Below are 26,077 nucleotides of genomic sequence, written 5' to 3' on the forward strand. Positions count from 1 at the left end.
ACTATCTCAAAATAGGCCACACCAGGATATTACTCATTTAAGTCTGAGTTCACTTGCAGAGTTGTAGCTTTAGGAAAGGCTATGTGGCCTGTTTTTCTCCATGTAGCAAAGACATAGGGAGCCTCACATGGACGCCTTTCACACACCACAGCTGGCTTCAACAAACCTGGAGAGCAAACTGTAAAATAACTGACTGTCCCCTAGCTTCTATAATCCCACCCACATGGCCATAGTAATATTCCGAAGTCACTATCCTCATCCACACAGCCACTGTCCTGCCTTTTCTTTATAAATTCACAGTGCTTTGTCCAAGGCACTAGTCATTCATTTGAACTTTACTCTAGTGATCTCTCCACGAGCATGTAAAATTAATTAGTTCTTCTGCTTCGCTCTTGTTAATCAGGTCCTGTGTTAATTGGGTTCCTAGACCCAGCCAAAGAGCCCACAGACAAGCCCAGTGATGTGGGCTCTCCTCTGTACTCCTAATTAAGTCATTCGCCTCTGTGGAAAGGAGTCTGACTCTGCATGGGACTAAAGGGTCTTCCTCAGAGCCTGATCTGACTCCTGGGTGTCACATGGAGATCTGCAGGGAAGGAGGAAAGAGGATCCAGGCTAAAGCTGGAAGGCCCCGCCTCCCACCTCCCTGGAGGTGAGAGGCTGGAGATGGGTGGATGGCCTGGCTTTCTTCCTGACAACTGCAGTTCTGTATGATCCTTACTCATCAGTGAATGAAATGACAAAGGACACAGCTCTTCTAAGGGCTGACTTTTCCCTTTGTGGGTGACATCCTCCAAGCCGGAGATCACTGAGTGCTGTCATCTGTGTCCAAACGCGGTGACTTTGGTGGGGGCTTAGGTAGATGGACACTCTTGACAAGGGCTGTATTGTTCGCCTCTGTGGGTGTAACCCAGTCACTCTATACTCGCACATCTGTAAGTAATGCTCTTACAAGATATAACCGGTCTCCGTTCCTCAGGAGAACAGTGTTCTGAGTGTCAGCTGAGCCACAAAGAGGTGTCAGCGGGAAGAATGTAAAGTCACTGCTGACTTTTGAAGGCTTCCACCTTCTCCACCTGCCCTGGACCGTCCTATGCTGCTTCTGCCTAATCAGAAACCACAGCCCCAGCAACTGGGACACAGGGAGTGGGCTTGGGGACTGTGGGATGCGGCCCCATCAGGACACCTGAGGTTCCAACCAACAGACACTGGGGAAGCATCATTCCGGCTGGTCATGCCTTATCAATGGCTGTCCCTGGACAGAATGGGGAAGACGGGGTTGGGGAGAGCATGGACAGTGAGGAAGAGGTAGACACAGAGAGGAGAGAGAGAGAGAGAGAGAGAGAGAGAGAGAGAGAGAGAGAGAGAGAGAGAGAAATGAGAGAGGAGAGAGAAATGAGAGAGTGAGGAGAGAAATGAGAGAGAAATGAGAGAGGGAGAGAGAGCGAAATGTGTCCAACCCAAGAGAGAGAGAAATGAGAGAAATGAGAGAGAGAAATGAGAGAGGGAGAGAGAAATGAGAGAGGGAGAGAGAGAAATGAGAAAGGGAGAGAGAGAAATGAGAAAGGGAGAGAGAGAAAAGAGAGAGGGAGAGAGAGGGAGAGAGAAGCATTTTGTTACACTTTCTTACATCTACCTTGATTCAGCCTAAAATTAAATGTTGTCTAATTAATACATTTTCACAGAGGTAAAGGGAGCCCCTACAATAGCCCACCGATTTATCCCTGCTGTGGTCTGAATACTCCCTCTCCTCTCCATACACTAATATGTAGTCAGCAAAGTAATAACAGCTCTGGGCTTTGAAGTGATTAGATTCACAAGGGTCCCCAGAGAGTTCCCCTCTGCTTTGTGAAGGACAAGGTCTCACTAGACACAGAATTTACTGGCACCCTGATCTTGGACATCCCAGCCTCCAGAACTATGAGCAATACAGTTCTGTTATTTATAAAGTACCCAGTCTAAAGTATTTTGTTATAGCAGCCCAAATGGACCAACCAAGACAATCCCCCTTTCAAATTCTAATTTATTCTGAGGTTTAGCGAATTACTGAAGAAGGAATAGTTTAAGGACTGGAATATTTTCCACTTCGTACTTAGGTATGTCTTGAAGTATCATTATGGAAGAAAAATGTTCCATTTTTTTCCGAAAAAAATGTCAAGCAGAAAGCAAAGTTATATGTAGTCTTAATTAGAAATATAAATACAGAGTCTGGCGTCGTGTGAGGTCAAACATTTTGGGAATTCAGTTCAGTAAGATTTAATAGAGAACAGGCCACTGTGGAAGCAGCACGCATTTATCAACTTTGCCCTTAAAGAAGGCACAACAATAAAAACATACAAAAGCTTTAATAGGAAAACACTAGTGAGTTACGGGTGAGACCTCTAATAAAATGTTCCAGAACTCTCAATTACTTAGCATCCTGAAGTAGTCCTTTCAAACACAAAAGAGGGGGAAACACACATCGAGTCAAATATATTTATTCCTTGTGAGAACTGTAAATATTAATATGAATGCAAAAAGCAACAAGATCGATTTATGGAGAAAAACAGAGCCGCAGCGACGGTGAGCCAGCTCAGCGTCTGCTCTCCTGACTGCGTGGTCACCAAACATCCCTCCCACTTTCTCGTAACTGGTAATGTCATTGTCAGACTGACCCCTGCCAGATGATCTGTGAAGTGTAATGAATATATTGCTGCAGCCCTGCAAAGCTACTCAGGTGTGGCAGGGACGGCAGCTCCTTATTAATCAAGCACGCTGAACTCTGTTCTTAAGTCACACTTTGTCCTCTGGTGGTGGCAGTGACCCAGGATGGTCCCTGGAGCCTGCGGTGCCCGTGAGCGCCAGGCAGGATGTGATGCCAGGCAGGACGGGGCACTGCTGCCTCTACCGCAGCATGTCTTCAGGGGGCATTTCATTTGCAGGCTCAGGTAGGCTTCTGCTCTGCTACGAGAGCTGGTTAACCATCCTGCACAGATGCATGGTTGGCCCTTGCTTCCATCACAGGAGGACTCTAAGTCTGGAGCCCAGACCGAGCATGAGATGCCCAGTATAGCACTGGACTCACCTTGGGAAACAGACTCACAGAAACAGACTCACTCACTCACTCACACACACACACACACACACACACACACACACACACATATGTATGTATAAATTAAAAGGTTGTGTTATTTCTATTTATTTAATTTTTCACACACACACACACACACACACACACACACACAGACATGTATGTATAAATTAAAAGGTTGTGTTATTTCTATTTATTTAATTTTTGCAAAATTAGGCTACTTTGCCTCTATGCTTTGCATTTTGTGTGTGTTGTGTGTGGGCACCCTCATGCGCACATGTATGTGTGTGCTGTGTGTGGGCGCCTCATGCACAATGTATCGGAGGCTCAATCCAATCTCGGGTGTTGTTCTCCCCATGCTATCTGGTTTTCATTGGTCTCATATTGGCTAGAAACTCACCAATTAGGTTAGGCTGATTGGCCAGCGAGCCCCAGGGATCTCTGTCACTACCTCCCGAGAAGCATGCAACTCCACACACACATTTTGCTTTTTTTCTAAGTGAACTTCAAATCCTTCCCTATTTAGAGAGTGTAACTGAACACCTTTTACTCATCTTGAACAGCAAAGCTCTCTCTAGAACCTGGGTGTCTGCTGGACTGCTATCTTAGCTATATAAAAAGGCAAGGCAGTGGGAGAGGCTGACCAGCTGTGACCAGCCTGGGCCAGATGCCTTGGTGACCTATGGAGAATGCTGAGTCAACCATCTTTCCCTCCTATAGGGGCCAACACTGCATGGGTCACTCCTGTAAAGAATGACAGGTGAACTGGGGAGACAGCTCAGTTGGTAAAGGGTTTGAATTGAATTTGATTCACACTCACACACACACATACACACATGCGCACACACACGCACACACACACAAAGCAAGGCATGGTGGCACATGCTAGTAATCCTGGTGCTGAGGAGACAGAGATAGGCAGATCCCTGGAGGTCACTGGCCAGCCAGCCTAGCCTACTTGGCAAGTTCTTGGCCAATGAGAGACCCTATAAAAAGCAAGGCGAGGGCACCAAGGAGGTTCTCATGCATCGCAGCAAGGGCCTTACCTGCTGATCCACCTCAACGGCCCTCAAAAGTTTCAATTAGATCATATTTTCAGGATATTATTGACTGATATTAAAAAATAGAAAATACTATTTGTAGCTGCAATGTGCATGTTTATATTCTAAATACATTTCCTTCAGCTTGTTTTAACCTCTTTGTGCACAGACATACATACACACACACACAAATGAACAAGGAAACACAGGCACGCACACATACTCTGGGAGCGGACATTTACATCTTATGGTTGCCAGCATACAGAGTCCCCCTGAGCGACCTGATGGCACTGGAAACCCCAGACAAGGGAGCAGCCTCCCCCCAGCTCTGCACTCCCAGCACAGAATCCCCGTTCCCATGAAGCTAGAGGAATCACATGACCAGAGAAAACCATGTATCATAAAAATGTCATAAGACATGACAGACATCACGACGCCCTGGCCAGTGACAGGTAAGAATGTCTTTTTCAGAAATTTGAAGTTACTTCACTAGTAGGTCAGGGAGCATGTATTTATAGATTTCAGCATCCTGTGGATACTGGGAAATGAGTGTTTGGAGGGCCGTCATGGCTACTGTTTTAGTTATGTATCCAGTAGCATCCATTGGTCCCCGTGAGGGAGTGGGATTCAGTTTCAAGCATAGTTGTTATTAAAAACCCACTTTCGATTTCTTATATGATTAGAAATATGCATATTCACAGCAATACTGCTCACACTAGCCAAAAGCTGGAACTAACCCAAGTATCCATCAACGGATGAATGGAGAGACAAAGTGTGGTATATTCACACAATGGAATACCATCCAGCTTTGAAAAGGAATGAGGTTCTGACACCTGCTACAACATGAATAGACCTTGAAGACATCATGCTGAGTGAAAATAAGCCAGATACAAAAGGCCGCATACAGACCGATTCCATTTACATGAGGTAACTAGAGTGCTAGACTCACAGGGCAGACAGGAGCCTGAGGCTCCCATAGTGTGAGAAAGCAGATGAGAAGCTGATGTTTAAGGGTGTGGAGATCTAGTGTTTAAAACTTCTATTTATTTTTATCTACGTGTATGTATATGAGTCTGTGTGCATGTCGGTCACATGTGTGCAGGTGCCTGTGGAGGCCAGAAGGAGGAGTTGGAGCCCCTGGAGTTGGAGTTACTAGCTGCTGTGAGCCACTCTATATGGGTGCTGGGAACCCAAACTCCTAGGTCCTCTGTGAGAACAGTAAGGGCTCTTAACTGCTGAGCCATTTCTCCAGCCCCAAGTTCTGGTTCATAAGTTCAGAAAGTGCTCAAGGCTGTACCACAATGCAGTGTGCTTAGGCCACTGAACTGCACAACTACGATGTATGCGAATGTAGGTACATGCATGCCACAGAGAGCACGTGGAGCTCAGAGGTCAGCCTTGGCCGTCAGCTCGCCTGCCACCTCGTTTGAAGGAGTCTGTCACTCACTGCTCAGTGGGCTAGCTCCCCTGTCTGCCTTCTTCCATCTTTTGGTAGGGTGTGCTGGGATTGCAGAACCATGCTACTGAGTCTGGCTTTACATGGGTTCTGGGGATCAGAACTCAGTCCTTACCCTTGTAGGAGATGGTGTAGCCACTGAGCAATCTTCGGTTTCCTGTGTATATTTTGTCACAGTTAAGCATACATTAAATCTCTAAAGTTCTTTTCAGGAAGAAATCTGATGTAAAGCCTATATGAAATCAAAGAAAATATTCCTGGCCCATCCTTGGCACCACAGATCAACACAAAGCTAGCACTTGGTGTTGGGTTTTGCTGTGTGAAACACCAGGAAGGAGCCGCTCTGCTGAACGAGTGCTTCTGGCTCAGAGCAGGAAGAATCATCTTACCCGGAGGAACGAGGGGAATCCTTGCCCGTAGTAGCCAACAGCAAAATAGTCAGGCTTGGGTCTTATCACCTTGACAATGTTTTCATAAAATTGTGCCTGTTTTTTCTGGAAGGAAGAAAGAAAATTCATCTCAGGGTTGAGCAGAAAACACTTGAGCATCCAATATTCTGGATTCTTCTTGTCAGGGGGCAGAGCTTGGCAACTCAGGCAGACTGTAGGAGGGTACCAAGGCCACACATGGGCTCACCTCACTGATGGGCTGCCATCATTTTAAAAAATATTTTATTTATTATTTTTATTTTATGTGTTATGCCTGCATGTTGGTAAGTGCAGTTGTGTCATGCAGTGCCTGCGGAGGACAGAAGAGGCTGTCGTATCCCCTATAAATGGAGTTACAGATGGTTGTTAGCTGCCATGTGGGTGCTGGGATTCGAACCTGGGTCTTCACGAACAGTCAGTGTTCTTAACCACCGAGCCATCACTCCAGCCCTGGGTTGCCATCATTTTAGTTCAGTCCCGCACATCCCTTCCCCGATCCCTGGTCATTCAGCAAGGTCGCTAAACAAACCACACTCAGTTACTAGTTGTGATTTGGGATTAGTTTCAATGACCAGAGAGGCACTCCAGGGAGTTTTCTTCCTGACTCAGCAGCAAGCCCCCAGTGTTTTTTAAGTGGTACAGATCAGATATGGGGGCTCAGGAAGGGAGAATTTAAAAGTCAGAATCATTCTGCTCTAAATGAGTGGCAAACGTTACATCATAAATGTGATCTGCCGAGCATAAGAACGAGGTTGCTGGGGAGGCAGCAGTGGAACCCGCAGAGAGCTCAGGGCAGCACACGGCTCTGGCTACCATCTGTCCAGCTCCTCTGGTGGGAAGGATGACAGCTGTAAACTAATGGAGAACCTAGGGGACTTCTAGGCTGTCAAGACCCCTGTACTTTGGATGTTAGCAGGTGTTACGCATCACTAACAAAGTTTTAACTTCTTAGCTTGGGAATAAAACGTGAATTCGCACGGGCCAGAATCAAGCTCTTTTCTAAGATAATACAGAGGGTGGTGTCAACATCAAGAGAACATCCGGGGTGGATCCCAACACGAAAACTGAAAGAGAAATTGCAGAAAAATCAAAACCCAAGACCTACCAGCAATTCGCTGAGCTGTTCATAATCAAACATTTCCGTTTCATACTGTTCTGCAAGCTCCTTGCCCAAGGCGATGGCCTCCTCCCACATCTGTGAGCGACAAGAAAATAAACAAGAGACCCAAACCTGAATTGTGCATCCAGTCCAACAGTAACACAGTTATTTACAATCCGGGATGAACTGAAGCACTAGAGGAGTGATTTCAGAAACACACAAGCGTTTTCTAGGGGTTCTGGCCTTTGTCTCAGGACCTGGAGTTTTGACTAAATGGCTCAAACTCTAGGCTCATCCATCACAACAGCTCTGCCATGGCACAGCGCTCCGCTGGCCTGTCCTTGACTGTCGGCACCCTCTTGCTGTCAGTGTTGGTTGCCAAGGACCATCTGTCAGGGCAGCCTTGGAGACAGGGAACAGGCACTCTAGGGCAGAGGTGCCCTGTTAGGAGTATCTGTGTGGGAGCTCAGGGCCCGAGCTGGCTACTTCCCAATGGTCCCACTTTATAAACACCATGTTACACTGCCACGACTCCAAAGCTTGCAGAACAATTGCTTCATGCAGATGTAAAGCCTGCCAGAGGTTTGCAAATAGACAAATAATTTGAAAGTGCCTTTCCAAATACTTTTAACAATGTGGATAAATTTTTCACATATAGTAATTTGCTGACAGGCCTAGACTTTATTTTCTTTCGGGGAAGGTTAAGAAAATGGATTACTTGAAAAGAACTCAGGAAATTTGGAGGAGCCAGTTCCCGTGGGAAGCCTCCCAGCTGTGCTTACCCCCCTTTGGGCTGCAGCCATCCAAGGCTTCAGAGCCTTCTTTAAAAACACAGGTGGCGCACGCCTTTAATCCCAGCATTCGGGAGGCAGAGGCAGGCGGATCCTCTGTGAGTTCAAGGCCAGCCTGGTCTACAGATTGGGTTCCAGGCAGCTGGAGCTACAGGGAGACCCTGTCTCGAAAAGACCAAAAAAAAAGTCTTTTTCTTCCATATTTCCTACTATGTTTGAAAACTTACTATTTCTAATGACTGAAATATTCAGAAAGTAGCCTATCTTAATGTAGGTCAAACTATTCTTTTTCGAAACAAATCTTTATCTTCTACACATCTTCAAATATTTAAAGATATTCACATTTCTCTAACCTTTCATTTCTCCAAGCTCCTGTTTAATACATTTCAGAAACTATAACACATCAACATATCTGGTTTTATCTTTCTTTCTTTCTTTCTTGTTTTATTTATTATTTATTATTTGGTTATTTATTTATTTTATTTATTATTTTTATTTATTTATATATTATATATTATTATGTATGAGTGTATTGCCTGCATGTACGTAAGTGCATCCACACCATGCAGTGCCCTCAGAGGTCAGAAGAAGGCATCAGATCCCCTGGAAAAGGAGCTAAAGATGGTTGTTAGCCACCATGTGGGTGCTCAGACTCGAACCCCAGTCCTCTGCAAGAGCAGCCAGTGTTCTTAACCGCTGAGCCATCTCTCCAGCCCCACAAATTTACATTCTTAAATTCAATTACATATTTTTAGTTTGAGAATTCTATCAGCTGTTATTGAAGTAATTTCTTTTTTTTTTTTTTTAACTTCCCAGACTGACTTTTTTCTCTAGAATTTTCTGTGGGGCACAGGTGAAGGTGCACTGGGGCTGGGCTGTCGAAGAGTAACAGAAAAATAATGGAATCTCTAGGTGCCTGGGAAAGGGAGAGGACCGACATAAAGATCTGGATGCCCAGAGGCACGTGTGGAGTCAAGATCATACCTGGCCCTCAGGGGAGGTGGGGAGTCAGACCTCCCAAGATTTGAAACTGCAAATGATAGAAACCCCCCTATCCCAGGCGTGATCACAATGCAGAGGTAAAGCCATGGTCATGCACATCTTGAATCTGGAGCTGTAATCCCCTCTTATGCAGCTGGAGCTGTGGTCCCCTCCTGTGAACCTGGTTCCCTCTGGTGAGCTGGAACAGTGCTCCCTCACATGAGGCTGGAGCTTTGGCCCCTAACCATCAGCCACGCTTCCACATCCTCTGCTGGTGGGCTGATGATGGAGCACGGGGAGGACAGAGGACTTCCCGATGTTGGGCAGCAGTTTCAGCTTTTCTGAGTGGCTGTGCTCTCTCCTCAGAACCTTCTTAAAGTAGTCAAAGTGGAAGATTCTTGTCTTTCCTCCCCAGACTACAAGCCCCTAAGAGTAGAGGCCGCGCATCACTTCTCTGGGAAACCTCAGGACATGGCTACCTGCTCCTCAGGACTTGGCACACAGAGCTGAAGGTTGACATGATACAACACTGTATTTCCAGCCAGAAATTCCCTGGATTTCCTAGTGCCACGGTTCCCACAAGATCCCTCTGGGAGCTACTCATTCCTGCCCTGGTCTTGACTCCACTCTTAGCTGGAAAGCTGAAGACCTAGTGGGTACACGCCCTCCCCTCGCCCCCACAAGTGCAGGGGTGATTACCACAAGAACAAGAGACAAGTGCAGGCTTTCGGCCTCTCCCAACTGACATGAGCCCAGCCGCCTGTGTCCAGGTTGAAGCCCTCTAGTCATTTGGTCCATTCTCAAGGGGCAGATAAGGAAGCTGGGTATCAGAGGAGGAGGAACTTGCTCAAGGCCACACAGCATATACATGGTGGACTTTCCCAGTGCCACCTTAAGGTAAAGATCATGTACCAGCACTTGCAGTTGTCTTGGAGGTCTCACTTGATGAATCCTCAGCACAGAGCCCCAGTGCCTGTTAGAATGGGTCCACTGCAGGCTTTGCTTATCAATGAAACAATTAATGGAAGGGTACCGTTTTATTTAAAACCACCTGAAACACTCTTTTCATACCTAAAGAAACCACTCAGTTTTGTCTGGGGCATTTTGAGACAGGGTCTCAATGTAGCTCAGGCTGGCCTCCAATTCAATATAAAGTCGAGGATGACTTTGAACTCCTGATTCTTCGGCCTGCTTCTCCCAAGTGCTGTGATTACAGGGATTGTATCATGATATCTGACTCTCCTTGGTATTTTAAAATTTTATTTATTGCTTTTATTTTATGTGTGTGAGTGTATTGCCTGCATGTATGAAAGTGCACCCGTGTCATACAAAGTCAGCGGCGAGGTCAAAAGTGGGCGTTGGAGTCCCCTGGAACGAGTTACAGATGGTTCTTTGCTGCCACGTGGGTGCTGGGAATCTCTTCGGGTCCTTTGCAAGAGTAGCCCGTACTCTTAACTGTTGAGCCAACTCTCCAGTCCCAGTATTATTATTTTTTTTTTAATGAGAAAAAGTGTGTGTCTGGATTAAGAGTTGTATTTTAATATTTTAAAGAACAAAGTAAAAATAAGTACCTTGTGTGTTTCAGATACAGGGCGAACCGGGGAGGGCGGGAGGAGGGACACACTGCTCACGCTCACTCTTTCCCTCTGGTTTGACGCTGCCTCATATTTTCTGCCCATCTACATCTGGTTCTGCAGGGCCTTTATTGTCCTTTGCTGGAGCCTAAGCTCACATTCCCAGAAAAGGAGAATTCTCCCTTCTAAGGTTTCTTTTAAGCTCCAGTGACCCATGCCTCCCTTAGTAAATTTCCACTTCAAAGACAACATTCCCTTCCCTTGTAGTTCTCCTTTTCTGGATTGTTCTTTAGTGTGTGTAAGTTAATAACACCTTCTTTTAGCTGCCTAGCATGTTCAAGCTTCTAATTCATTGCTAGGTAAAAGCTCAATCTGTCTTGATCCTAAATGACAGACAAGGTATTTTAGATACAAACAAAAGTAATTGTTTTTAAAAGAAACATAAGTCTCAAGTAAATGTCTTATCCTGCTCACCCTGAGGTTACACGGTGTTTGCTGTCATATTTTCTATAAATACACACTCCCCTTTCCCTGGCCCTCCCTAGCTCTGTTAACGGTTTCCACACAGGGCAAATTTTCAACCACTTTTCATTGGACAGGGTGCTAAAGAGAGTCTACACTCCAGTCATACTTTCCACTCAAACACCTTGGATGATATTTCGTCCCCAAAGAGGAAGCAGACTCAATATGATCTAGATTTAGATTGTCTTGGTGGCGAAAGAATCACTCTGACCTTTGGTAACCGAACCCGGGCTCAGGCCCATTCTTACAAGAGTCACGGACTTAGGAGGCGTGTGCAGCCACACATGAAAATGCCCAGATTCACAGACTTTATTTTCAGATCTGAGGTCTTTAATCTAGTTTATGGCGTTTGGGAAATTGTTCCCGTCTGTGTGGAAAACATTCTTGCCTCTGTGCCATTCACCATGGGATGATTACTTCCATTTTCCTGAGATGGTAATCTCTGTCATCCTCCTGACTCTCCTGGTTTCAAGAATTTTCATTTCTTCAAGTCTCAGACCCAGAAAACTTTTCTCATGAAACTCCACGGTATCAAGACAGTGGCAGCAGAGGGGCTGGGGAGATGGCTTCACAGGTGAAGTACTTGTCCTGAAAGCAGAGGGCCCAAGTTCAAGTCCCAAAACCCACATAAAAAGCCTGGCATGGTCCTGTGCAAAGGCAAGCCCAGCATGGTAAGGGGCAGAGGCAGAAGGATCACTGGGCTTACTGGCTGCCAGCCCAGCTCTAGGTTCAGGGAGAGACCTTGTCTCAGGGAAATAAGGTGGAGCGTTGATAGGACAGGCCACCAATGCTGTCTCTAGCTTCCGTGTACATGCACGGACACACACACACACACACACACACACACACACACACACGTCCATCATGATGGTGCTTGTCTGTAATTCCAGCAAAGACAGAGGTGTCCCTGGGGCTCACTGGCGGACTAGTCAGCCATCTTTAATTGGGGAGACCCAGGTCCCAGTGGGATACCCTGTCTGAAAAAAATAGGGTGGACAGCTCCTAGGTAATGGTATCTAATGCTGACGTTGCCCTCTGGCTTCCATAGGCATGTGTGTGCGTACACACACACACACACACACACACACACACACACACACACACTACTGACAGCAGAGAATATCAGATACTAATTTCCCATGAAATGGATGATGGAGTAGTGGAGTAGACCCATCAGATGACAAGGACAGTCTTACAGGGTGAGGGGGCAGCAGATGGAAAGACAGGTGTCCTCAGGAACGACAGTCCCTCCTCACAGCTGGTCACCAGGACTCCAGTGTCCTGTGCTCACTAGCTGTGAGCAGATCACCAGGGACGGTGTTTTATGGGAAGCTTGACTTCTAGTCATTTTTCTACCATTCATCCGTTTTCCCTGGCAGTTATAGGAAGAGTCACACTCAATTACCTTCTGAATTTCCAGAGTCCCACACAGATTTCTGGTGTTTAATGGATGAGGATCAATGGTGTGGAAGAGTCCACAGCTCTGGTCGAGGTCCCTTGGCACCAGAGAGGCCAAGGTAGCCCAGGACCAGCAGGAGGCCTTGTTCAGTTACAGCGCTACGTTTGCATGCTTAGATACCTTTCTAGTCCCCGTGTCTGATGTGTGTTGTGAGAATGCTGTGACCTGACTGAGGGGGACAGCTGCTCATGATCTGCAACCACTCCTTATAGAATAGACTCCTTGCATTCACCAGGCTCCTCATCTTTGGTCTTCCTGAAGTTTGCAACTAGTTTTGCCTGCCTGAGAAGAGGACAGAATGTGTCTGGACATTTCTGACACCATCTCTTGTCCCCATCGATGGTGCATTGCTCACAGCTGCCTGATCCTGCAATAATGGTACCACCCTTACTCTAGGAATGCACAAGCCATCCACCGAAGAAGGTGGTAGGGGGGACGTGAGATGCAGATTGGGGTTAGCACAAGTTCCACAGCCTGGGCAATGAGGCCCTGAAGAGAGTTCACCCAGCTAGCCCCTGTCCATCCACATGGCTTCTTTTTCCCACCACAATTCTCCATTAGACAAAACAGAAAATTATTTGCTCATCTATTAATGTCCCAGAAGGGAAAATAAGAAAGGATTTAGGTTTTTAGACAGAGATGTGCATTTTTGTGTCAGGTCATGACCTCTGCAAGGGAAGAGCCTGAAAGCCCCATCTGAGTGGTAAGAGACATGGCTGCCTCTGGTCGGTGCTCTAGTGTGATTTTTCTGTTGCTGTGATAAAAATCATGGCCCAAGAGACTCCCAGACAGTAACCCAGCATAGAACTGGGAAAATGAACAGCAGACCCCCAATCTTATCTAAAGGAATATTGACAACTGATTACTGCTAGATGAGGAACAGCTGACCATCCTAAAACAAAGACCTCTAGATAGGCTGACTAGAATCACTGGATGGACAAGTACTGGGGAATGGCTGGGGGTGCCGACAACACAGCGGACAGTAGCAGGGAAGACAGAGTATAAGGGCTGTAGTGGGGGGAGGGAGGCTATGGGAGGGTGCCATCTGGGAAGTGGGTATATAGATGAATAAGATTGGGATGTTCTATGTGATATACACACAAAAAAAATCAACAAATTAAAAAAATGAGTTATATTTGAGGAGAAAGCATAAAAGTTTGTCATGTTAATTAGTCGAGGTGATAAACATTACCATTGAAATCTACCCAATGACTATATCCATACACAGGTGCCAAGGATCTGAGTGCAACTGACCATGACTAATAATAATCAGATACATACAGATTAGAGACGCATGTGCCAAGATCTAAGTGTTCCTAGCAAAAACAATGAGCCTTTCTATAAGAAACAATGTATTTTAAAATGAAATAGAGAACTTTTTTGATGGTTAAAAACTCATTCAATCTTATGTCTTACAGGGGTTATACTGAGTTCAATATTATATAACTGTATTAATTCAACTGTGAACCTAAAAATTTTATAGCCACTTTTGAAAGAGATGTATCTTTGCTCTGGAAATTGTTTTGAGTATGTTAAAGCTGTTATGAAATGCTTCTTCTAAAAAATAATTTAAAAAGAACACAACTTTAAAAAAATTAAATATTTAAAAAATACTTGCAAAAAAAAAAATCATGACCAGAAACAACCAGTAAAAATAGTTTATTTTATCTTACAGGATTTAGTCCATCACTAAGGGAGGCCAGGGCAGGAACTCCAGGCAGGAGCTTGATGCAGAAAGCAAGGGAGGATTGCTGCTTGCTGGCTTGTGCTGGCTTGTTCTGACTTTTTCTGGCTTGCGCTGGCTTGTTCTGGTTTGTGCTGGCCTGTTCTGGCTTGTGCTGACTTTTTCTGGCTTGCGCTGGCTTGTTCTGGTTTGTGCTGGCTTGTTCTGGCTTATCTTTAGCTCCCTTCCTTATACACCCCAGGCCCATCTGTCTACTGATGGCACTGCCTGCAGTGGGCTGGGCCCTCCTTATCAATTAACGATAAAAAAAAAAATGCCCCACAGATCAATTTGATGAAGGAAATTCCTCATTTGAGGTTCCCTCTTTGCAGGTACATCAAGTTGACAACCAAGACCAGCCACCATACTTGGTATTTAGATTAGAGGGTGGAGGGACTCACTGTCACTCCTGACTCCACAGGTGACTACTGGGCACCTGTGAGGGGAACGGGCTCCAGGGAGAGGAGGCAGCTCAGGCACAGTGGTTGAGCAAGGAGAGAAACAATGAGTTGATAGAGAAAAGACTTGGAGCCAGAATGAATTTATGAACTTTCCTTGCTGTTGGGAGAATTCAAGGCATAGTTGTAGCATGTTAACCAGCAGATAAGGGATGAAGATAACTAAGAGTCAGGGGACAGCTGTGGGATGAGAGGTCCTGCCATACTGTAGGGTCCAGGCAGGCAAGTGGGGACACTGCTCTGAATGGATACAACCTTGGAATAGATAGGGATGAAGACATGGCGGGGGTCAGAAATGGAGGTATGGCATGAGGGTGTGGAGGGGACATGGGGCCAGCAAAGCGGGTCACTGAGCCTACGCCACAGCTAGTGGGACAAGCAGTATTTTTGACAAAGAATGAACAAAGATGCTCAGCTTCAGAACTTCTTTTCCTTCCTCAGTCTTCATCCGACCTTCAGGCCACTCAGAGTCGTAGGATCTACCCGTGTGTGTCAGCCATGCTTCCCGTGCAACTGGAGGAAGAGTTTCCATCTGTGAAGTCTCCCAACCCCAGAACAAGGGACCACTTGTACCTGTGATATAGTCATGACAGCCCAAGGAAGACGTCGATGTTTTTCCTCTTCTAGAGAACTCTGATGCTAGACCTTCATCCCTCGAGCTAGCCCTGCTTTGTGTATTTCAGAGTGCAGAGTGGTCCTTGGCTCCCAGTAGGCTTGTTAGTAGAGAAAGTTCTCTGTGATCCTACAGAGCCAGGGGAGGCAGCATTGTCCTTGACTCTAAAAGCCAATTTTCTCATGTTTTGATTAAAAAAAAATTCATGTTAATAGCATCAAATCATAAAGAACCTCTGAGATTTGAATACTCACACCAGATTGGGTCTGGATGGATTCTGGTTCTCACCAAGGGCTTACAAAGTTTTAGAGACTCTGAGAGAGAACTCACCATAGGGCTCCACAAGGCCTACCTGAAATCTTTCTTTAACTTCTTTCTTTTTAAAAAAGGAATAAGTCACAGGATGTGAAAACATCACCCTAAATACTTAGAAACAAAATCCAACCATTTAACCAAAAAACAGAAACTCATCTCCAGACCCCTCTTTACAGTTCACAAGATGATGCAAGTTACATGTTTTTTTGTTTTTTTTTTTTTTTTTACTTCTATTTTTTTCAAGTTTGGCACAAGGCTAAGTGTGAACTCTATCAAAGGGAGGTTATTTTAAAGGAAAAGGAAACAGCTCCAGTTGAAAACAGTACCATGGCTCCATACGTCACCCAGGCTATAAGTTATACATCGCCTCTGTCAATGGCTGGCCAGGTCTGGGTTTCAGAGGCCGAGAGTCACAGCCAGGTTGGCTAGGCTGGGCAGACATGTTCGAAAGTCTCCAGATAGTGCAGCTGCTGTTTTCTACTCTTGTCCTCCATAGAGAAGCCTGGTAATTTTCAGTGAAGTGCTTGGATTAAGGGCTTTATTGAAAATTACTAGGCCTCAGCCAAGCACAATAAGACAGACAATTCCGAGCAGCTTCAGAAAAGAACGCTCGCCTCCCGATAAGGCTGAACAGAAGGCTTTGGGGGAGATGCGCAGACGGGGTAGAAAAGGGAACGAGAAAGGAGTACGCGGTAATTGTCAGGCTGGGGAAGGAAGAAAATGCTGCAAATCAAAAGGAGAGTTGATGGGAATGACATTTGTGGAGAGAAAGGGAAAGACTAAGAGGCCAAGAGCTGGGCTGAAAGACATTCAAAACTTTTAAAACAGCAGAAAAGCAAAAACAGAAGAATGATTTTATGTAGACAAAGACACAGAAAGATAACAGGTCATGATTCACTGGTGAGAACGCCCAGTAGAAAAGGCACAACTGCCACTTGGCCTGGCTGCTTTCAAGGCACAAGGCAGACGGGTTTCCATATAATCCTGTCCCTGCCTCGGCCCAGCCCCTTTGCGCGGGCTTTCCTGCACTCAGAGATGCAGCTGTGGTCCCAGGGATGGGGTCCTGCTCCTGGCCTGCCTGCTCTCCACTGCCACAAATCACATTGCCTGAGCTACTGCAGGCTCTACTTACTGTGGGTCACTGTCCATAGTCCCAACCAAATCCACAGAGTAAGCACAGAGAGAAAAGCTAACAAACAAAACAGACCAAAGGTGATAAACTCAATCCATGGAGCCAAACCTAAGTGAGGGTTTGGTCAGACTGAGACATCATTTACTTCCTGTTTTATCATTTTTATTTTTAGAAAATATTTTTAAAGTATTTCATTACATTTTATTTATTTATTGTGTATGTGTGTATATGCACACATAATAATAAAATATAATAAAAATGTAGAATCCTTTTCCAAGCATAAGATCAAACCAAGCTTAAGGTTTAAGCATTTACATGCATGTGTGCACACGCTCAGATATGAGCCTGGAGGAGCCTGGGCCATTGGTGCAGTCGGCGAATCTCATTGATGATGGGGCCTCCTGCCCGCCTGTCTGCCTGCTCACTCACTCAATAGGTCGCTGCCATCATTTGGACTGAAGGTTGGCTATTTTTTCAGACACACAGGAATCTGTACAGTAAGGGCCAGCCCTGCTTTTGCAAGAACCTGTCTTTGTTCCATTTGGAACCACCGTGATGAGCAAATGCAGTGAGAGGACAGTGCTAGAGACTGAAGTTAGCGCAACACTCCCGTGCTAGTAGCTCACATGCCCGACATGCTGTGTGGTGTGGCTGCCAAGCTTGACAACCCGAGTTCCATCCCTGCAACCCACGCTGTAGAAGGAGAGAATCAACTCTTGCACATTGTCCTCTGACCTCCGTGGGCTGATAGTATACCTCAGGTCGCCCTGCAGGCGTGTCAGTGGGGTCTGTCCTGGTTGCCTGAACTGATGTGGGAAGACCCAGCCTAAATTGTGGGCGACACCTTCTGGGGGCCCAGGTGAAAGGGGATGCAAGGAGAGCGGTCCGCTTCCCTTGTTCTCCTGGCCTTCACTCTAGCTGGTGAGCCCGTCTACCCCGTTGTTAACGGCTGCTGGTTCCTTCCCTGACCTTAGAACCACCTTCTTCGAGTTTCCAATGCAGACTGAAGACCAGTGACTCTCCAGGAATCCTCTAGGCCCTTTGGGCCAGATTAGGACTCCTGAGGCATCCAGCCTCCTGAACTGAGCAACTACTGAAGTCTCAGCTTCTCTGGTAGAGACAGCTATTGTTGGGTGACTCTGACCATATTCTATAAGACAAACTAAGAGACTGTCTTTCAATAGGCATTTGTTCTATCTGTTCCATCCCGAGGTCTCTGATTACTACAGTGCCCCATAGGCTCGGGTGTTTGGCACCTCGGTCCCCAGCTACTGACTATGTATTCGCTTTATCTGTTCTGTTCCTTTAGAGAACCCTGATTACTACTGTCCCCCATAGGCTCATGCCTGTTTGGAAGGAGCTTTGCTGGAGGAAGAGGGTCACTGGAGGCAGGCCTTGAGGTTTGCTGGCTCAGCCCCACTTCCCGTCTTCTCTCTGCTTCCTGACTTTGGGTGTAAGTGATCAGCTGCCTCAGGCTACTGCCACTGCTATGTCTTCCTTGCTGTGATGGACTGTATCCCCTTAAAGTGGAGGCCAAGTTAACCCTTCCTTCCTGCTTCTTGCCAGGTTATTTGGTTACAGCAACAAGAAAGGTAACCAGCACAGGGCCCAAGACAGAACTAAGTAGAACACAGGGCAGGACCTAGGGTGGCTCTATGGGTGGCTGGTGACAGGAGCCTCTCACCTCCTAAGGTGGGTGGGAATACAGACCTTCTGGAGACAAAGTGACTCGTCTTATGAGCCCAGGAAGCAGAAACTGAGCTAATGATGGGGTTGGGTCAGATGTACCAGTGTGCCGTTGGGGGGGCATAAGTCTCAATTTAAATGGTAAAATGGACCCATTCCAGAAAACATCACCATGTTCAGCAAAATAATGTTGCATTTCTTGTGTGTGCACATGCACGTGTGGAACACGGAGGTCAACACCAGCCATCTGCCTCTGTTGCTGTCCACCATAGTTTTCTGAGACTGGGTTTCCAACCAAACCTAAAGCTCTCTGATTTGGCTAAACTGGCTGGCCAGCAGCCCCAGGGATCCTCCTGCCACCAGCTCCCCAGTGCTGGGATTACAGGTGTGCAGACATTTTGCGTGAGTGCCATCTTCCCGGCTTTGTGGTTGAGTCTTCTTGACTTAGTCTACCGTCTCAGCTGCCTGCATCAACCTCTTCTTTTTCCTTTAACATTGTCCTTGTTCCCCACAGGGCCAGAGGGAGCCCCCTCACTCAGTCCCCCAGATTCTCTAATGTTAATGGCCGTTACTTCAGAATTATAGAAACAACATTGGGGCACAAGAAGAAATGGCTTCATTGGGTGACGTCTGCCTTGTTTCATGTCCTCAGCTTCCGTTTTCTAACTCCTTGGGTTCTATGGACACGATCTCCCTGTGTAGCTCTGAACTTTAACTCATGACCCTCCTGCCTCCACCTACCAAGTTCTGGGACTACAGGCATGTACCACCATGCTCAGCCAACTCTCCATTTCTTTTAGGCATTTCTTGGCTTTGCAGGCATTCCGTAGTGTAGGAAGTATATTCCACCAGGCACGCGCAGGATTCCGATCCTTGTAGTGGCCCCAAAGGACATGAAGTAAGCTTTGGTTTCTCACCCATGCATGGATGGAGGTGCTGGGTGGAGAGTGTCCTTGGTGCTTAATGAGAACAGTCTTGGCTCAGAGCAGTACCATCTAACAGAAACACGATGAGGACCACATACATAATTTTAAATGTTCCACTTCTGACATCAGAAACTGTAAAATTTACTTTAGTAATACTTAATATATTTAATATATCATTCAATATTTAATATGTCTAAAAAATTAATGAAGTACTTGACATTTATATCAGCTTGCCAAGCCTGCTGTAACACAGGCCTTGGTTTGCTGCTCTGTGCTAGAGCAATAGCAATCTATTTCCTTACAGCACTAGACACTAGAATTTCAAGATCGAGGCAGGTGTCTTCTCACTGTCCTCAGAAGGTTGTTCTTCTATGGATGCTGTGGTTCTAATCTCCTGTTTGTGTGAGGATGGTAGTCAGTATGGATTAGGATCCATCCTAATGACCTGATTTGGCCTTAATTCCCACTTAACAGATACTGTCTCCAGGGCTGGAGAGATGGGTCAGCGGTTAAGAGCCCTAGCTGTCCCTGCAGAAGACCCAGGTTTGAATCCCAGCACCCACATGGCGGCTAACAACCATCCGTGACTCCAGTTCCATGGGATCCAACAGCCTCTTCTGTTCTCCGTGAGCACTGCACAGCATGGGTTCATGTACACACATGCAGGCATAACACTCATACATGTTTTATATATATGTATATATAAAATATATACACATATATATGAATGATACTGTCTCCAAATAGAGTCACATGTTAAGGTCCTGGGAGCTAAGTTTCAGCACATGAATTGAGGGGAACATACAGACCAGGCTGTAAGAACATTTATTTCATTTACAGTAAGTCTTGTGGGATGGGCAGATGGATCCGTTGGTAAAGTGCTTGCTACACAAACACAAGGACCCAACAGATCCCCAGAACCCACATAAAAAACTGGGTATGGTGGCATGTGCTTGTAATCCCATCCCTGGGGAAGCTGAGACAGCCAGATTCCCAGGGTTTGCTGGTCGACCAGCCAGCCTAGCCAAACCAGTGAGCAGCTGGCTCAGCAAGAGACCCTGCCTCAAACACATGATGGGCAGCTCCCAAGGGATGATACGCAAGGTTGCCTCTGTCCTCCACACAAAGTACGTCTTAAGATACAGGGTGCGCTGCGCACAGTTAACACGTCTCAGTAGGACAGGGCACACTCTCAATGCCCAGTGGCTGACACATGGCCTGTCACTCAGTAGGTGCCAATCTTCTCCAAGGGACCCCAGGTTAACCAAGACCCCCGTTGCGTTCCCTTTGGACGCACCACAGGGTGACCATCTTCTTGAGCCATTTTGGAATATCTTTCCTCCAAGACAGCTGCAGTCTAGGGGTGGAGAGAGGAAAGGTGTGCCTCTGGTTCTGCAAACATCAAACTTAGTCATCAGCCATTTGCCTTGACCCAATCCTTTCAGGACAGACATGAAGGACGTAGTTTCTGAATGCCTACCATGTGCCCCAATATGGCAGGACCACCTGTGCTTCTGAGTTATTTCCCAAATTGAATCGAGTCCAAGTCTGGCACAAACCATCAAACTTTTATCTTCTACAACTTGACCTTTCCTCCAGTACCCCACCTGATGAGACTTTGGCCTCCTCCTCACAAGCAATAGGGACCCATTCTTTATGTAGCTGTAACTTCTAAGACTCATGAACTAAAAGAAAGAAACTCAACTTCAGAGAAGCCAGGACAAAGCACAGGACCCAGGCCTATGAGACAGGTCTCCTCTCCTCTCTAGCTGTGAGAAACCACGCTGTTTAGACAACAGGCAGGGGCCCTGTCTTCTTAGAACACACGCACCACTTAGTAAAGTCAAGATGAACTGTTCCAGGACTAGAGAGAGAGAATGGGGGTAAAGCAATTGGGGTCCAAGTGTGATGGCCTGTGCTTGTACCTCCAACACCCATGTAGAGAGCCAAGGGTAGTGGTATGCATCTGTGACCCCAGCGCTGGGAGGCAGAGACAGGCTGATTCCAGGAGCTTGCTGACCAGTCCAGCCAACAACGGAGTTCCAAGCTCAGTGAACGACCTTATCTCAAAAATAAAAAGCAATGGGAAAATCTCCATGTCAAACTCTGGCCTCCATATGCTCCTGAATGAGTGAGTGCACCTCCCTACATGTGCACACAGACACACCACACACACACACACACACACACACACACACACACGCACGCACGCACTAACTCTTCCACATGCCATAAGCATTCCTGCCTAGAACTCACCTCCCCTGCCTAACCCAATACTGTGGTATGTGGTGCTCACCCGTGTTCTTCATGCCCCCTGCCCTCCTGGCCACCTGCTCAGCCCGGGCAGGTCAGTGTGGTATATGTGCCTTAGCAGATGATAGGATCTGAAGCTCTTCAGGGCTGAGCTACTCCTTAGTTACACCCAGTAGGAGACGCCTAGCCACCTGGGCTTCATGTACAGGAGGATGGACACAGCCCAAGTGAGAAGCATACCAGTCTTGCTTGGAGCTCTGGATATTTCCAGGTCAAAACTCCCAGACTATCCCGGCTCATCCCAGCCAGCACAGAAGAGAATGCTTTCCTACTTGCTATTTTTCCCAGAAAACTTCCTGCTTATGGATGATAAGGTGAACTTGTTGCTTTTTGGCTATTTACCCAGATACTTCATGTCTTGCTCCCAGGTGGCTGTTCATATAAAACTACAGTGCAGAGGCTGTGGAGGTCAGAAGAGGGCATCAGGTCCCCTGGAACTGGAGTTACAGATGGTTGTTAGCCACCATGTGGGTGCTGGGAATTGAGCCTGGGTCCTCTGCAAGAGCAGCCAGTGTTCTTAACCACTGAGCCATCTCTCCAGCCTGGTTTTATGAATTTCTGAAGCTGGGACAGCTCATATTTACAGTGACTGCATATCTGAATCGCAGGGACAGTGACTATATAAGATGGTCAATTAAAATGATGGCACATTTCCTTTAGCAGGAGTCAACTGAAGATATAATTTTGCTTAAGCCAGTTAATCTACACGTTGCCAAAATGGAACAATACCTGTCTTGCCATAGGATTAATTTCTCAGTGACAAGAGAAAAATGCACGAGGCCAAAGGCACACAAGTGCTCCAAGCACACAGACAGTCGGAATCACTTTCCCAGACCTCGTTTCCCAAATAAGAGCCACAAACATGAGTTTTTTCCGACCTTACTATCCACAGGGCATCTAAAAAAGGCTATTGATTTTTGTTTATAAAAATTTCTTCTTATGATTAGAGCTGGAGGAACATGCATAAAATATTTCAGTACAGAACTTGTAACACATTCCTGGTTCTGCGAACATCACGTGTTAAAAATATGTTTATAGTGCTGACGTCCCTGAGGCACACGTAAGAGACCGAGGGAAGCAGTGTTCCTTTCTTACCTTGCCCTTGTCAAAGTAGTGGATGATCTCCTGGTAGAGCTGCTCTTTCAGCTGCCCCTGCGTGGTTGCCTGGAATCCGTCCCGCTGAGTGAGGTGGGCCGCACACACATCCTCTGACCACTGAGGTAAAAACAACGAATGAGCAGTGCTGAGGCAGGGGCATGCCCGATAATATCCCCAAGTACCGAGCAGGACGGGATCAATATACGCTATGTGCTGGGTGTGTGTATGCGAGACCCTGGTTCCGGGGATCCGGCGCTGCCGTCATCAGGCTGCCAAGGTCTTGGAATTGCCAGGGTAGAAGCTTAGTCCCTGGGGGCCCAGGGCCAGGCCAGTCAGAGGGAGGCAGAGCTGGGGTCTGATTTGCACAGAAGAAAATCCATGCAGGGTCTGAAAAGCATAGACTTCCAGCTTGCAAACAGCTTCCTAACAGCCTGGGGTGTTAGGTGATTGCTAACCGTCTTCAGTAGGCAACTAAAACTCTTTGTCCTTGGTCAGATGCTACTCAGAATCTCAACACAAGCAATGTGTGTGGATCACCAGTCATAAGGTAAAGGACTCCCCAGGCCATCAAGCTCCTTAGGGATGGGAGGTGTCAGAGGTTGTGGAGATGTTGGCCAGTTTTAGTGTGAATTAAAGACATGCCAAAGGCCACTTGACAGATAAAACGTGAAGTCCTTGGTGTTGGACAAACCAATGGTGTCTGGATGGGCTTCAATACCATGAGAAGATATTTGGTGAGGACCTTCTCTGTGCCTATGGGTCAAAGATGTGTCAGGAGCCTCACCAGAGGAGCTCTGAGCCACCCAGAAACAATGTGATCGCACAAGTGCATCATGGACTGTAACAACCCTGAAGAGGTTTCCGTGGGCATCTAGAGGTGGGAAGTGAAACTCTGCATGGGGTGGTGTGGGGAGGCTCACAGGCAGATACAACAGGAAGGGGCATCTCAGCTGGACCTGTGAGGTGCAGTATGGCCCTGTCTAAAGACGGGATAGTGTGGCCACTGCAAAGAAGTAAGTGATTCCCAAGTCAGAGTCCCTGAACAAGTAAGAAAGGGTGGCAGGATGACCTGTGGACTCAGTGCTTACAGCTAAACAGTGGGACCAGCTGTGGTGGTACTTATTAGAGGCATGATAGATGACAGGAGGAGGGAAAAGGTGGAAATCTGGAAACCGCTGTGGCGTAGGACAAAGGGCCAAATGGACTGTTGTGAAGGGATAGGAGCCTGGGCCCAGGGAGCACTGACTTGTCATGAGAGATGCTTGCTCTCACAACACACATCTCACTCTCTTTTTCCAAGCCAGGGGCCCTGGAGTACCTCATGCTGGATTTCATAGGCCTCAGAAACCTTTACGTGGTCTGCAAGATCTAAGTTAAAATTGGACTTGCAGATCCCACTCACAAGTAGAAATGATATACTCATAAACTTTAGAGTCTGGGTAACACAGCTAGTGTCATGACCATGTTTTCGAAGTGGATATGTGAAAGGAAAAGCTAAAGTTTAGGGGATTCTGAAATGTAACTACCATAAAATAAATAATAACAAGAAGATTCGAGCTGCTTCCACGATTTTAGGATCACTGTAAAAAATAATATATTGAATAGGGAATGAAAAGTCCCCCGTACTTAAATATGGAGACAAAATAAACTCACTACTAAGCTAAACATGAATGCTTTTAATCATTGTTGGTTTTCATCAAAAATAGTCCCAGTAAAAAAGAAGATCCTGAAGATATTTTTACTTAACAGACAACAATGCAAATAATTTTCTTTAGTGAGTTGATTAGCCAGAAAGAATTCATATTGATAGCAATAACAAACAGATTTAGGGAAAAATGTATTTATTAAAAAATGTAATAGTGTAAAAACTATGGAGACAAATTATGTTGCATTCACTATATAATTGGAAAATTCAGAACCCAGCGGAAAAGATAATGCAATTGAGGCTATTGATTTAGGCTGCGGAACAAGCTATCATTCATTCTGTGACAAACCCGTCTGTACTCAAAAAATCCAAACACTAAACAAATGGTATATTTATGCACATATATATGTTTTACATTCACACAGACTTAAAAGTTTATGTTCTAAGAGTGAGCAAGCAGTCCGTCAACCTGTTTTAATTTCCCTGGTGTGAAAAACAAGATCTTCATATTCACAAAAACACCTTGTTACTGAAATTTGGGTTTCTAATAAATGAAGGCCATTAGAATCTGCAGTGAAATGGCTGTTTCCAAAGGCTCTGCCTGAACTCTCTAACTTCAGAATGACGCTGCTCGGGAGAGCTTAGGTGGCTACGAGGCTGAGTGGGTCCTCAGGCATCTGCGTCTCCAGGACTGTGGAGGGCGTACCAGAGTAAGTCAGCTCTTTGCCTTTAGCCTATTCAGGATCCCGCTCATCTCAAGCAGAGGGAAACTCCCACAAGACCTGCTACAGGCCAGCCTGTATGTGTATTTGTGTCACAGGAGCAGGACAGAGGCCAAAGGAGTCATCCTGGAGTCCAGCTCCCTAACGTGGTCCTCTACTCTCACGGCCCACCAGGCGTCTCTCAATGCCCGTTTTAAGGTAATTCTCTTTGATTTCCTCTCACTCCACTTTTGCTGGGGAGGCTACCCTAGATTCGGAAACAAGATTCCTTGATTAAGCAGTCTGACCACTCTTGTTTATCTAGGGTAGAATTTTCCAACTTTTTATAAGGATATCACAAGAAAGAGAATCTAAGATGCCAAAATTCTAAAATATAAAACTTCAAGTTACACAGCAATTTCTCCATCTTTTCCTCTCTCCCCACTTACTACCATCTACCCATCCATCCTCCCGTCATCGATCCATCCATCTTATCATCCATCTGCTCTTCTCCATCTGTCCATCTTTCCATCCTCCCTTCCACCTACCCATCCATTCATCCATCCATCTGTCCCTATGCACCTAATCCATCCATCCTCCCTTCCATCCTCCCACCTACCCATCTATTCTTCCACTCATCTGTCCCTATTCATCCATCCATCATCCATCCATCCATCATCATCCATCCTCCCTTCCATCCTCCCACCTACCCATCCATTCTTCCACTCATCTGTCCCTTTTCATCCATCCATCCATCCATCCATCCATCCATCCATCCTCCCTTCCATCCACCCACCTACCCATCCATTCTTGCACTCATCTGTCCCTATTCATCCATCCATCCATCCATCCATCCATCATCCATCCATCCTCCCTTCCATCCTCCCACCTACCCATCCATTCATGCACCCATTCCCACATCTTTACATTCATGTATCCATCCATCTGTCCGTCTGTCCGTCCGTTTGTCCATGCATCCATCCTCCGTCCTTCCATGCACCTTTTCCTCTCTCCTCCCACAGTCACCCATCTATCCACTCACTCCGC

General features: G+C 46.3%; 1 protein-coding gene across 1 annotated transcript in view; it reads right to left on the reverse strand.

The window, feature by feature from the left end:
* LOC103733379 (dedicator of cytokinesis protein 1) overlaps nt 1–26,077 on the reverse strand; it is a 362,643-nt gene that overhangs the window by 39,179 nt on the left and 297,387 nt on the right. The window contains exons 15-17 of the mRNA XM_008832196.3: nt 22,682–22,801; nt 7,100–7,189; nt 5,956–6,060 (exon numbers count right to left, since the gene is read on the reverse strand). Coding sequence (XP_008830418.2) covers nt 5,956–6,060; nt 7,100–7,189; nt 22,682–22,801 — 315 coding nt within the window. The remainder of the gene's footprint in view (nt 1–5,955; nt 6,061–7,099; nt 7,190–22,681; nt 22,802–26,077) is intronic.

This window comes from Nannospalax galili, unplaced genomic scaffold (genome assembly GCF_000622305.1).
Source record: "Nannospalax galili isolate Female #2095 unplaced genomic scaffold, S.galili_v1.0 scaffold810, whole genome shotgun sequence".
Classification (NCBI taxonomy): Eukaryota; Metazoa; Chordata; class Mammalia; order Rodentia; family Spalacidae; genus Nannospalax; species Nannospalax galili.